Below are 12,453 nucleotides of genomic sequence, written 5' to 3'. Positions count from 1 at the left end.
GGTTGACTTGGGGCACCTTTGCCAGGGGCCGTGTTGACACTGGAGGCCTGGCCAACCTGCCTGGCTGGGCTCACTGGTGACGAGGACAAGCCCACACCTCCTCACTCCTTGGCAAAAGACTTCTCCCCAAAGCAAGAACCATAGGAGCACAGTGCGCGTGATCTGTGTGCTGGGCGGGGACAGCCCATGGCCCACACCCTCTTCTCCCTGTGATCAGGGAACATTTCTCTGGAGAAGAGCAAATGGAAGAAACCCTGTACCTGGCTGTCAGACCAGGGCTGGGAAGACATCATTCTCTTGTCACAGCTGTTCTCAGACAATTTTGGGCATCTTCCTGAGGACATTGAGAGCCATCTCTCCACCTGGCAGGATGTAAGTGTGTGCACTCCCTCCTCCCCTTCCTGACCCAGCAGCCGTCTCCACACTGAAGGCACAGCCTCCCCGTGCCAGGAAGATGCTTCTGGAGAAGCCACTGCATGTGGCCAGTGCCCTGGAATCTCTGGCCAGCTGTGTGGGAGAACCATTACCCCTTTGTCCACCCATCTGTCCACTATCCATCCATCCATCCACCATCCATCTGTAAAGTCACTGTTGTCCCCCCCTGTTGTCCCCCCATCCACCTGTTCATTCATCTAATTGTTGATATGTTTGTCCACCCATCATCAGTTCATCTATTGCCCACCCACCCATCAGTCCATCCATCCATCCATCCATCCATTCATCCATCTATTACCCATCCATCTGTTAATGCACCCATCCAACTGTTTTTCTATCTGTTCATCCATTCAGTCAGTCCATCCATCCATCCGTCTATCCTTTAATTCATCTATCACCAATCTACCCCATCGTTTATCTTTCTATCCTTCTATCACCCATCTACTTGTCCATCCATCCATCCATGCATCCATCTATCCATGTATCCATCTATCCATCCATCCATGCATCCATCCATACAACTGTTCTATCCATCTGTCCATTGCTCCATCACACATCCTCCTGTCCATCTATCCATCTACTTGCTCATCTGTCTGGCTATCTACCCATCCCTCCATCCAACTAGTCATCTGTCTGCCCACCTGTCCATCTGTCTACCCACCTGTCCATCTGTCTGCCCACCTGTCCATCTGTCTATCCACCTGTCCATCTGTCCATTCCTCCATCATACAGCCACCTTTCCATCCATCCTCCCAAGAAATCATCTCCCAGATGCCAAGTCCCCTCTCAACTCCACAGGGGTTACTACTCACCTCCTCCAGTTTCCCATACCATGGTCCTTGGTGTCAACAATGACAGCTGGATTGGAAGTTTAGATTTCCCTCTCTGTCCGGTGGCACTTGGCACCTTCCCATGTAAATGGTGGCCTGTGCCATTTCTGAGCTGATGCTTCAGTCAACACTCTTTGCTTCTCACAGTGGTACGACCTGGACTCGCTAGAGCAGTTCGCGTTCCCCCTGGGCTATGACAACAACATCACTGCTTTCCAGAAACTGCTTATGTTACGCTGCTTCCGAGTAGACCGCGTATACCGGGCTGTGACCGACTATGTGACTATCACCATGGGAGAGAAGTGAGTGCCTCTACCCCAGGCTCACAGGAGCGGCGCTGGCTGGCTCTAAGGGACCTGGCCTGGCCTTGTGTGTGAGAATGCAGTGCTCCATACAAACACGAGGGGCCACACTCGGGCAGAAAGGAAAACTAAGTATTTTAATATTTTTAATTGTTAAATTAGTTTGTGCACGAGTGAGAGTACAGGCACACACATGTGGGAGTGTGTGTGTGTGTGTGTGTGTGTGTGTGTGTGTGTGTGTGTGTGTGTATGCTTTGAGGCCAGAGTTCAGCCTTGGGTGTCATTCCTCAGGAGCCATCCACTTTGCTTTTTAAGACAAGGTCTCACACTGGGACCAAGGATTCACCAGGATTAGCCTACACTGGGCCTTTCTGTCTCTGCCTCCTCAGCGCTGGGATTCCAAATGTGCGTACTCAGCTTTCTGTGTGTGTGCTGGGGACTGAACTTTGGTCCTCATGTGTGTCAGGCACTTTACCAAGTGAGAACATTTATTTAAAAGAATATTTTTAAAAAATGTTATGAGACAGTTTGCACGCCCATGTGGTATTCGGTCTTCAAGAGCCTTTAGATGGATCTGCACTCACAGCACAGCTCAGTCAGAAGCAGCAGGGGTCCAAAGGCTCAGTAACTGAGAGCGCCTGGTGGCTGCCATAGGGGATGACATGGCATCCTCAACTCTCTTGTACCTTCATGCCTTCTCGGTCAGTAGGCTGTGGGACTATGAGGAATGACAGCCAGGAGTGGCACAGTGGCAAATGAGACACTTAAGTCCTGTCCCTGGGGAAGCTGCCTGGATAGCTGATAGCAGGGTGGCAATGCGGATCCTGAGCGACCTGGTCCTCTACATCTTTGGAAGAAACTAGAAATTCAGATTTGAAAAAACAAAACAGAGCCAGGCGGTGGTGGCGCACGCCTTTAATCCCAGGACTCGGGGAGGCAGAGGCAGGTGGATCACTGTGAGCTCAAGGCTCAGCCTGGTCTACAAAGCAAGTCTAGGACAGCCAAGGCTACACAGAGAAACCCTGTCTCAAAAAAGCCAAACCAAACCAAAAGGCTCTGGATTTAAATTCCTTTCAAAAAAGATCGTAACAAATGCAAACTCATCTTTACCTATTTTTATTAGTTCTTTGAGAATTCAGTAGAACGCATTTTGACCACATTCACCTCTCCTTCTGCTCCTCCCGTATCCACTCCTGTCCACATCATCCATCTCTGTGTTGTCACTTTTTAAAATTCCATTGAGCCCTGTTTGTGCTGCCCGTGCAATCTTGGATGTGTGGCCTCCTGCTGTGGCGTGGTGGGCTTACCATGCCCATAGCCTTGGAAGAAAATTGATTCTCCCTGTCGCTATCCATTGCCAACAGCTCCTGGGGGGGGGCACTTTGTGCTCTTGTAGATAGACAGGCCATACGGGTCCTAAGGGAACCCACTGCCATTACTCTGCTAAATGGACCCGGTATTAAGCCTACTCCTGGTGATTTATTTCTGTGCCCGCATGGAAGCTTCTTTTGGCAGCAGATGGTGATTAACACAGAAATTCGATTTTTTAAAAATGTGAAATTGCCTTCTTTTTATGCATCGGTGGCTGTCTTAGTCTGTTCCCTATTGCTACAACCAAATGCCTGAGGCTGGGTGATGCAGAAATAAGAGAGGTTTATGTGACCCATCATCCTGCTGGCCAGAATCGCAGGCTGGCTGCATAGTGTGCGGAGCCTCTCTTTAGAATTACTTCATAGCACGAGAAGGACCCCAGTCCTGTGAGAAATGCATTAGTCTCCCCAAGGGTGTACTGCTTGCGTTAATGCACCACGTCTTGATAACATCATGTTGGGGTCATGTGTCTAGCACATGTATTAGGGGACAAACTGTATTTAAATTATAGTACAACTAATTAAAAACGCCAGAGAAAGGGGCAGTGTAGGGCACATTCGTAGAGCTGTTGCTGTGTGATTTCTGGGTATGTGCCGCAGGCCTGTGCACCTGGAGGTTAGGTCAAAGCACCTTGTTCAGTCTAAACCTGCTGAAGCCGGTATGCCAGGGGGTCACATGAGGTAGAGGGAGCCAGAGAGCTCCCTGCTACAGAGGACAGCATCGCCTGGTGTGCCGGATTTGTGTGACACAAGCTTCTCAAAAAACCAGGACAAGTGTGTCAAGAGCTGCCAGAGAGCCGTAGTCAGAAGGTTCTGGATGCACAGGGGTGAGGTGGCTTGGAGGCATCCTGCAGGTGATTTCACATTCTTCCTTTTCCCAGGTATGTGCAACCCCCAATGATCAGCTTTGAGGCCATTTTTGAGCAGAGCACCCCCAATTCACCCATTGTATTCATCCTGAGTCCTGGCTCTGACCCTGCCAGTGACCTCATGAAGCTGGCTGAGCGGACCGGCTTTGGGGGCAATCGCCTCAAGTTTCTTGCAATGGGCCAAGGTCAAGAAAAGGTAACTAAAGGGTTTGGTATGAGCTGCGTCCAGGAGAGCTCCCTGGATGAGGTGGGAGCCGGGATCAAACAGTGTGACACTGATGATGACTTGATTATGGTGTCCCTGCCTCCTGTGACCACTGACCGCCACTGTTTTCAAAGCCCTCTGTCACCACGGCCCTGTGTGGGTCAGCAGTCTTAGGCTCCTGGTGTGTGACTCAGGAACCCATTAGAGAGGCCAAACATGGGAATTTTGGGGTGGCCCTTGAGAGGTCTGTCCTATTCTGTGGCACCTGCCAGCTCACTGTGCCAGCGCGCAGCACTCAGGAACTCAGGGGCAGAGGGAGGCAGCTGCAAGTACCAGCTTTGTCATGAAGTGTGTGTGAAGTTCTGGGCAACATTGCCCCTAGAGCACAGGACAAGAACAATGACACTGGGTAGACAGGCCACCACAGGCAGAACTCTCTTTCCAACCTTGAAACTGTGAGTGCCACACAGGCCTTAGGTCCTCTGGACACCAAGACAGCACTGAGGGGCAAAGCTGCTGTCTCAGCAGCACACTCAGAAAGGGACCATGGACTACATCTGTGCTCCCGGCCCTTTGGGTCTGAATTGTTATGAGCCACTTCTGCTTCCTGGAGGGGGCTGGGCAGGATTCACGCAGGCCTCCTCAGGTGCAGTCTGGGTACAGTGTGACTGTGTGAGGACATTAGGGATGTCAGGGGCCATGGAGGCACAAGGCTCATCTCCTAAGCCGTGACTGACTCTGAGGTCACAGCTGGCAGGAAGGATGTCTCAGGGTGACCTCCACCTTAGCTCTGGGACCCCTGGATCCCTCGGGCTTGGGCATGCTGGGCCTCCCCAATCCCATGCCACCCCACCCCTCCTGCAGGTGGCACTGCAGCTGCTGGAGACTGCAGTGGCTCGTGGGCAGTGGCTGATGCTGCAGAACTGCCACCTCCTGGTCAAGTGGCTAAAGGACCTGGAGAAGTCCCTGGAGAGGATCTCCAAGCCGCACCCCGACTTCCGCCTGTGGCTAACCACGGACCCCACCAAGGGCTTCCCCATTGGAATCCTGCAGAAGTCCTTAAAGGTTTGCCTCCGGGCATCAGCACAGATAATGCTACAGCTCTTCATCACTACTGCAGGGGACCCTCGGGTGAAGGGGACGCCCTGTGAGCTCAGCAGACTCTCCTTAAGTGGCTATGAGACTTAGGGGGGTGTGTCGTGGGAACAGAAGGTGGCAGAGGGCTCCTGGGTCAGGCCCGTCTTCTGCCCTTCCGTAGGTGGTCACGGAGCCCCCGAACGGGCTCAAACTGAACATGCGGGCGACCTATTTCAAGATCTCCCATGAAATGCTGGAGCAGTGTCCACACACCGCCTTCAAGCCCCTGGTCTACGTGTTGGCCTTCTTCCACGCCGTGGTACAGGAGAGGAGGAAGTTCGGCAAGATTGGCTGGAACGTGTCCTACGATTTCAATGAGTCTGACTTCCAGGTGAGCGGGATGACACCTGTCCAGCTGGTGCACCCCGAGCTGGCTGACTTCTGTGCCAGCTGCAGGCCGTGAATGGCTGTTCACTACAGCTGTCCCTCCTTTCAAGGTCTGCATGGAAATCCTGAACACATACCTCACGAAAGCCTTCCAGCAGCGTGACCCGCGCATCCCGTGGGGCAGCCTCAAGTACCTGATCGGCGAGGTAAATGAAGCCTGGGTGCCTCCTGAGGGCTAGGGGCTGGGACTGAGCCACCTGTCCTCGGGACAGTTCTTGCTTCTCCCCTCCGCCCCTTACCACCCTGATCCCTGAGAAATAATCTTGCTTCCTCATTGGTGTTCCTAGACAAACTCCATTCCCAGGGAGGTCGCTCTGGTGAATCTAGGGCCCCAAGGTCCCTGCTAATATTACTTCCTCTGGGTAGCTCCTAGCTCACCAGTGTGCTGAGTGCGTCCAGGGAGCCTTGCAGTGTTCTCTTTTGTTGTTTTTTTGTTGAGTTGTTTTTGTTTTGTTTTAAGACAGGGTTTCTCTGTGTAGCCTTGGCTGTCCTGGAGTCGCTCTGTAGACCAGGCTGGCCTCGAACTCACAGAGATCCACCTGCCTCTGCCTCCCGAGTGCTGGGATTATTATAGGTGTGCGCCACCATGCCCGGCTTATTTGCAGCATTCTTGGGGTATGGGTACCATAGCTCTTGCAGAACTCATGGGAAAGCGTCTAGATTTGGGGGGTTCTGTGAAGTAGAAGGAAGCTGGTGTTTAGGTTCTTGTCTGTGTGCCTGATCCATTTGAGGATCTCCCTGGCTGCACACGGCTCCCTGTGGCTGCTTGGCGCTTTGGCTCTGTTCTCGGAGCCTCAGACCTTGGCGTGATTTTATAGCTTAGCCTCTCTTCTTGTCTATCTGGCCCAGGTTACTTGAGTGGACGGGTGGGAGCTGGGCAGTGGTGGGGGCTGGAGTTGCAGGTGCATGCAGGGTTGTGGGTCCCCGCTGGCTCTCACCCGCTCTGACCACAGGTCATGTACGGAGGCCGGGCCATTGACAGCTTCGACAGGCGCATCCTCACCACGTACATGGATGAGTACCTGGGAGACTTCATTTTTGATACTTTTCAACCATTCCACTTCTTCAAGAACAAGGAAGTGGACTATAAGATCCCTGTGGGTGACGTGAAAGATAAATTCGTTGGTGAGCTCTCCCTGGGTGAAGGAAGGTCTTTGAAAGATTGCAGATTTCATCTGCTTGAGTTCTTTGCTCTCCTGATGGGACTCCTGGGTTGGTCAAGTGAGGCTGTCCCCTGGCTCCGCCTCACCTCAGAGTTTTTTGTTTTGTTTGTTTTGTTTTGTTTTGAAGACAAGATTTCTCTGTCCTGGACTCACTTTGTAGACCAGGCTGGCCTCGAACTCACAGTGATCTGCCTGCCTCTGCCTCCCGAGTGCTGGGATTAAAGGCATGCGCCACCGCCGCCCAGCCTCAGAAATGTTTCTTAGCTGAGGTTACCCACCTTGGAACCTTACCTGGAAGCGTAGGTGGCCCCAGGAGGCTCACCGAGCCATCTGCATGATAGACTCAGTACATGGGGACAGGCAAGGTGGAGTGGGGCCTTTAAAACACACACGGACACACACACACACACACACACACACGGACACACGCACACAGAGCAATGGAATTACTTTTGTTTCTGGGCACTGGGCAGGGGGTGTCCTCAGGAGCACAGCACAACCTGCTCTCTCTGACTCTAGAAGCCATTGAAGGCCTCCCACTCGCCAACACGCCCGAAGTGTTCGGGCTCCACTCCAATGCCGAGATCGGCTATTACACACAGGCGGCACGAGACATGTGGCATCATTTGTTGGAGCTGCAGCCACAGACAGGTAGAGCTGTCCGGGAGCTCAGTAGCTTGGTTGGTGGCAAAGGGTGCTACCGGTGGGTGCAGGTCGCTTCCCCGAGAACGAGGAGGCTTGCTAAGTCCCATCTCCCATGCATCCAGCCTCAAAGTCACTTGAAGTGTCATCTTTCCAGGAGAGTCCAGCAGTGGCATCAGCCGCGATGACTACATCGGCCAGGTGGCCAAGGACATCGAGAACAAGATGCCCAAGATCTTTGACCTGGACCAAGTCCGGAAGCACCTGGGCCTGAACATCTCACCCACGTCGGTGGTGCTGCTGCAGGAGCTGGGGCGTTTCAACAAGCTCGCCATTCGCATGACCAGGTCTCTGGCTGAGCTCCAGAGGGTGAGCATGACCCTACAGGCATGGCTTGACCTCGTGGGGATGGGAGCCCCTGGGCCCCCACAGTCTGCCCATTCTGAGGACTCCCCATTCTGCCGACAGGCTTTGGCTGGGGAAGTTGGAATGAGTAACGAGTTAGATGACGTAGCCAGGTCTCTCTTCCTCGGGCACATCCCTTACATCTGGAGGAAGCTTGCCCCCGACACCCTGAAGACCCTCGGAAACTGGATGCTCTACTTCTTGCGGCGATTCAACCAGTACACGCTGTGGGTGAGTACAGCCACTGTGGGGCTGTCTCTGACCCCCCAACCCACCCCCGTTTTCCGCTGTGTGTATCAGGTGTGCGGGGGATATCTTCGGTTGTCACAGGGCCACTGTGCGGAGGTGTGCCTTTGGGAAACTGACTTGCTATGCTCAGGTGATGATTCCATCTAAGTACTTCTTGGCATTTGTTCCAGCTCATTCTTCTTAAGGTCTTTATCCTTCCTCGTACGGGAGGACATTCAGGTGGTGACTGTGCACATTTATGCCACATTTATGACCACTGTCCATGGATGCAGTCTGCACTGCATGCCTAGAGCACACATGCACTCGCTTTATTTATTGTGAGATAGCCTTTAACTCTATAGCTCAGGCTGGCCTTGAACTGGTAACAATCCTTCTGCCTCAGCCTCCCAGGTGTTGGGATTACAGGTGTGAGCTGAAGACAGGGTTTCTCTGTGTAGCCTTGGCTGTGTAGATCAGGCTGGCCTTGAACTCACAATGATCTGCCGGCCTCTGCCTCCTGAGTGCTGGGATTAAAGGCATGCGCCACCACTGCCAGGCTTGTTTGTGGGTCTCCTAGAAAGTAACACTTGGGAGTGCCATACCTGTGTTCTTCAAATCTGTGTGGCCTTTGCTCACTGACAGACCATCCAATAGCTTATACCCTGCATTTCTCTAATGAAGGTGGAGTGGAAGGTGTTTCGTATGCTGAAAGACAGTTTGTATTTTCTGTGAACCATCTTTCATGTCTGTTTCCTTTTGATGGAGGGACTCCCATCTTTTTACATTAAAAAAATGTATGAAATGTATCTCCCCCCTGCCATGTATGCACATGTGTGTGTGTGTGTGTGTGAGTGTGTATCAATGCATGCAGGTTCATATGTGGAGGTCAGAGAAACTTTTGGGAATCAGTCCTTGCCTTCTGCCTTATTTGAGACAGGATCCCTTGTCCAGTGCTGCACACTGCAGGCTAGCTGGCCTGTGAGGTCTGGTTATTCTCCCGTCCATCTCCCATCTTACTGTGTGTGTGGGGTCACACCCAGCTGTACATAGTTTCTGGGGGATCCAAACCCAGATCCTCAGGCTTGTGTACCAAATGCTTTCTTTACCCACTGAACCACCTCCTTAGCTCTTTTCATTGGTTTTTAAGAGCTCTTTGTATATGAGAGAAGGTAACCCTTGGACTGCTGGCGATGCACGGCTGAAAGCCATTTACTTGGATGATGATGATGGTGTGTGCTGTGTGTGTGTGTGTGTGTGTGTGTGTCTTTCTTTGGTGCCTTCTGGGCTGTGTAATTCTCCACTTGAGAAAACAGTGGGAAGTTTGGCCTGGTACTTGTGGATGTGTACATATCTGAATGCTTGCAGGTGTGAGCACATGTGCACTGAGGCCAAATGTGAACCTCGAGTGTCATTCCTCATGAGCCATGATTTTGTTGAGATGGGGTTTCTCAGTAGGACCTGGGGCTCACTGATTTGGCTGGTCAGTCGGTCAGGGAGCCCCAAAGATCTGCCTCAGTACTGGGATTACAAGTATGTGGCACCACACCTGACTTTTGTTTGTTTTTGTTTTTGTTTTTTGTTTTTGTTTTTGGAGACAAGGTTTCTCTGTGTAGCCTTGGCAGTCCTAGACTCACTTTATAGACCAGGCTGGCCTCGAACTCACAGCAATCCACCTGCCTCTGCCTCCCGAGTGCTGGGATTAAAGGCATGCGCCACCACACCTGGCACGCCTGACATATTTAATGTGGGCTCTGAGGATGGAATTCGGGTTCCCACATCTGCGTGGCAAGCAGTTTAATGACTTTGGTGTCTCTCTAAATTGGTCCACCTGGAGTCTACCGGTCGATCAGCTTTTCCCCAATGGGCAGCTAACTGCCCCAATACCAATGTTTGTCAGGATGGGAAATCAGGTCTTTTATCAGCTTAGAACCTGGTGTCACAGCCCAGGATCTTAGTCCTTGCCCACCTTCCCTACCAGGTCACCGAGAGTGAGCCCAGTGTGATGTGGCTCTCAGGGCTGCACATCCCAGAGTCCTACCTCACGGCCCTGGTACAGGCCACATGCCGGAGGAATGGCTGGCCGCTGGACCGGTCCACCTTGTTCACACAAGTGACCAAGTTCCAGGATGCCGATGAAGTCAATGAGCGCGCAGGGCAAGGTACATACAGTAAGGGTCACGCACCTTCCTCTCCATCTGAGTCTTCTCTCCCAGATCCATTCCTACCTCAGAGGGACCAGGACCGCATGGGTGAGGCGCTGCCGAGTGGGGCTGCTGGCTACTGTGCTTCTGTGGCCTCTCGGAGACTCGCAGTTACAGGATGGATGGCGGGAAGGCTTGACCATGTTTGCCCTGCTAGTCTGTGTCAAAGAGATCATGGAGTGGCTTCCTTGTAACCCCTGAGGGTCAGGAGTATAGGAGCCAGACAGCACATAGGCTAGCTGATCTGATGCCTCTGTCAGGCACACCCAGCCTTTTGACATTGTGACATGACACTGTCAACTACTAAGTTTCCACTTGTAGAACTACACAATCTGATTAAAAATCATTGGGGGGGGGGAACCCTCATCCCATTTTGAGTAGGGCTGCAGTTTGTTTTGGGTTGCAGTCCTTCCCTGTGCTCTGACCATGGGACATGGCCGCTAGAACATGGGCTGATTTCAGCCCCTCCAGTGGCACTCTGCATATGCTCATTTCCCAGAGCCCACTGAACTACAAAGAACAGAAGCCCCCTTTATGCCCGTTTAAGGAGAGTGGATTAATAGGCAAGTCTCAGGGATCCCCAGATAGACCTCACTGGTGAGCATCCAGCTGCCATTCTGGGGTGGTGGTGGTGGGAGTAGACAGTTTTTGCCTTTGGTGAGTGCCAAGTCCTAACCACTAGACTACCAGGGAGTGCCAATGCTGTCAACTTTAGGGTCTCTGCATGACAGAGATCACACTCCTCCTGGACTTCCACTTTGGCTCAGAGGATTCTGGGATTGCTATGTGCTAGCTCTGAGCTGTGTGCCCTGAAGCCAGAGTCCAGGGAGAGAGGTGCCTGAGTGGACGCACTTCCTTGAAGTCCCGTGTCTTCTGTCTAGCTATTTTTTTTATATGGGGAAGTGGGGCAGGATTGAGTTCTTGGATGGGGGTGGGAAGGCCACTGATCCCCCCTGCCCTGAGTGGTACTTGTACTTGTCCTCTGTGCACACCTGAACACAGGACACAGACACATCCTCTTGTCACCCCCAGGGTGCTTTGTCTCTGGGCTCTACCTGGAGGGTGCTGACTGGGACATCGACCGAGGGTGTCTTATCAAGAGCAAGCCCAAGGTGCTGGTTGTGGATCTGCCCATCCTGAAGATCATCCCCATTGAAGCACATCGCCTGAAGCTACAGGTGACAGTTACCTCCCAGGCCCCACGGTGCCTTCCCTCCTCTCGGGGTAGGTTAGGGAAGCCTGGGAGGCATGGTTAGAGCTGTGGAGCCAGTTCAGGGGAAAGCTCTGGTATACATGCACGTGGGTGTCTGTAACCCACAGGGGTCAGGTTCGATCTCAGAGCCTGTGGTAAGGACCCAGGGGAAAATCCCCTTAGGAAATTCTGGACAGAGTCAGAAAGTGGCTTCATCTAGTGTGGTCAGCAGGTGCGGCCGGGGTCCATGGTACCCATGGTACTCAGATGTAGCCGAAGGCTGAACCTCCCAACTCTGAGGGGGTGTCACCAGCCTCTCCCTTGCAGAACACCTTCCGGACTCCCGTCTACACAACCTCCATGAGGAGAAATGCCATGGGAGTTGGCTTAGTGTTCGAAGCTGACCTCTTTACCACAAAGCACATCTCACACTGGGTGCTACAGGGGGTGTGCCTCACCCTGAACTCAGACTAACCACAACATGTGGAGGGACGACATGGAGCCACTATGCCTGGGGCAGGTCACAGAGGCACGGACGCTTCCTGAGAATGGGAGACTGATGTCATTTCAGGGAGGCTATCTGGGGGCCAGGTGGGGTGGTGGTGATGGTGGAAGGTATTTGATGCTGATTTTCCTTGCATTAGCAATCAGCCACCTAAATGTACTTTTCCATTAAATGAACCTAGCTTTGCAGTGGGTTTCTTCTGTGTGGATGCCTGTTAACGGTGTTGTTCATTCCTCAAGTACTTGCTCCCCTCCCCCCTTATGATACAAGGTTTCATTATCCTGGACTTTGCTGACTTGCCAGAGCCCCAGGGTGCCCATCTCCACTTCCCCAGGGCTGGGGTCACAAACCTGTACCACCACACCTAGTTTTTATTTTTTAAGATTTTATTTGTGTATGTGTGTGAGCCTGCCTGAATATACGTGCACCACGTGTAAGGTGGTCCCTGGAGTTACAGCCAATTGTGAGTTGCCATGTGGGTGCTGTGATCAGCCGTAGCTTCTCAAGCTTCTTTTAGAGAACTCTGGACAGAGCGTACGCCAGAGCAAGTTTTAAGGCAAGTGCGTTCTCTTCCTTCCCGCT

At 52.5% G+C, this 12,453-nt stretch overlaps 1 protein-coding gene across 1 annotated transcript in view; it reads left to right on the top strand.

Moving 5' to 3' along the window:
* Dnah10 (dynein axonemal heavy chain 10) overlaps positions 1 to 11,890 on the top strand; it is a 121,154-nt gene extending 109,264 nt beyond the window's left edge. The window contains 13 exon segments of the mRNA XM_051161444.1: positions 218 to 372; positions 1,413 to 1,567; positions 3,819 to 4,002; positions 4,876 to 5,076; positions 5,270 to 5,479; positions 5,586 to 5,681; positions 6,489 to 6,660; positions 7,218 to 7,349; positions 7,498 to 7,709; positions 7,809 to 7,976; positions 9,952 to 10,132; positions 11,207 to 11,352; positions 11,694 to 11,890. Of these exon segments, the coding sequence (XP_051017401.1) occupies positions 218 to 372; positions 1,413 to 1,567; positions 3,819 to 4,002; positions 4,876 to 5,076; positions 5,270 to 5,479; positions 5,586 to 5,681; positions 6,489 to 6,660; positions 7,218 to 7,349; positions 7,498 to 7,709; positions 7,809 to 7,976; positions 9,952 to 10,132; positions 11,207 to 11,352; positions 11,694 to 11,840 (2,159 nt within the window). The 3' untranslated portion in view covers positions 11,841 to 11,890.
* The last annotated feature ends 563 nt before the right edge of the window (positions 11,891 to 12,453 follow it).

The sequence above is a fragment of the Acomys russatus genome, chromosome 19, assembly GCF_903995435.1.
Source record: "Acomys russatus chromosome 19, mAcoRus1.1, whole genome shotgun sequence".
Taxonomy (NCBI): domain Eukaryota; kingdom Metazoa; phylum Chordata; class Mammalia; order Rodentia; family Muridae; genus Acomys; species Acomys russatus.
The sequence above is the reverse complement of the archived record's forward strand: the minus strand, read 5'-3'. Positions and strand labels throughout refer to the sequence as shown.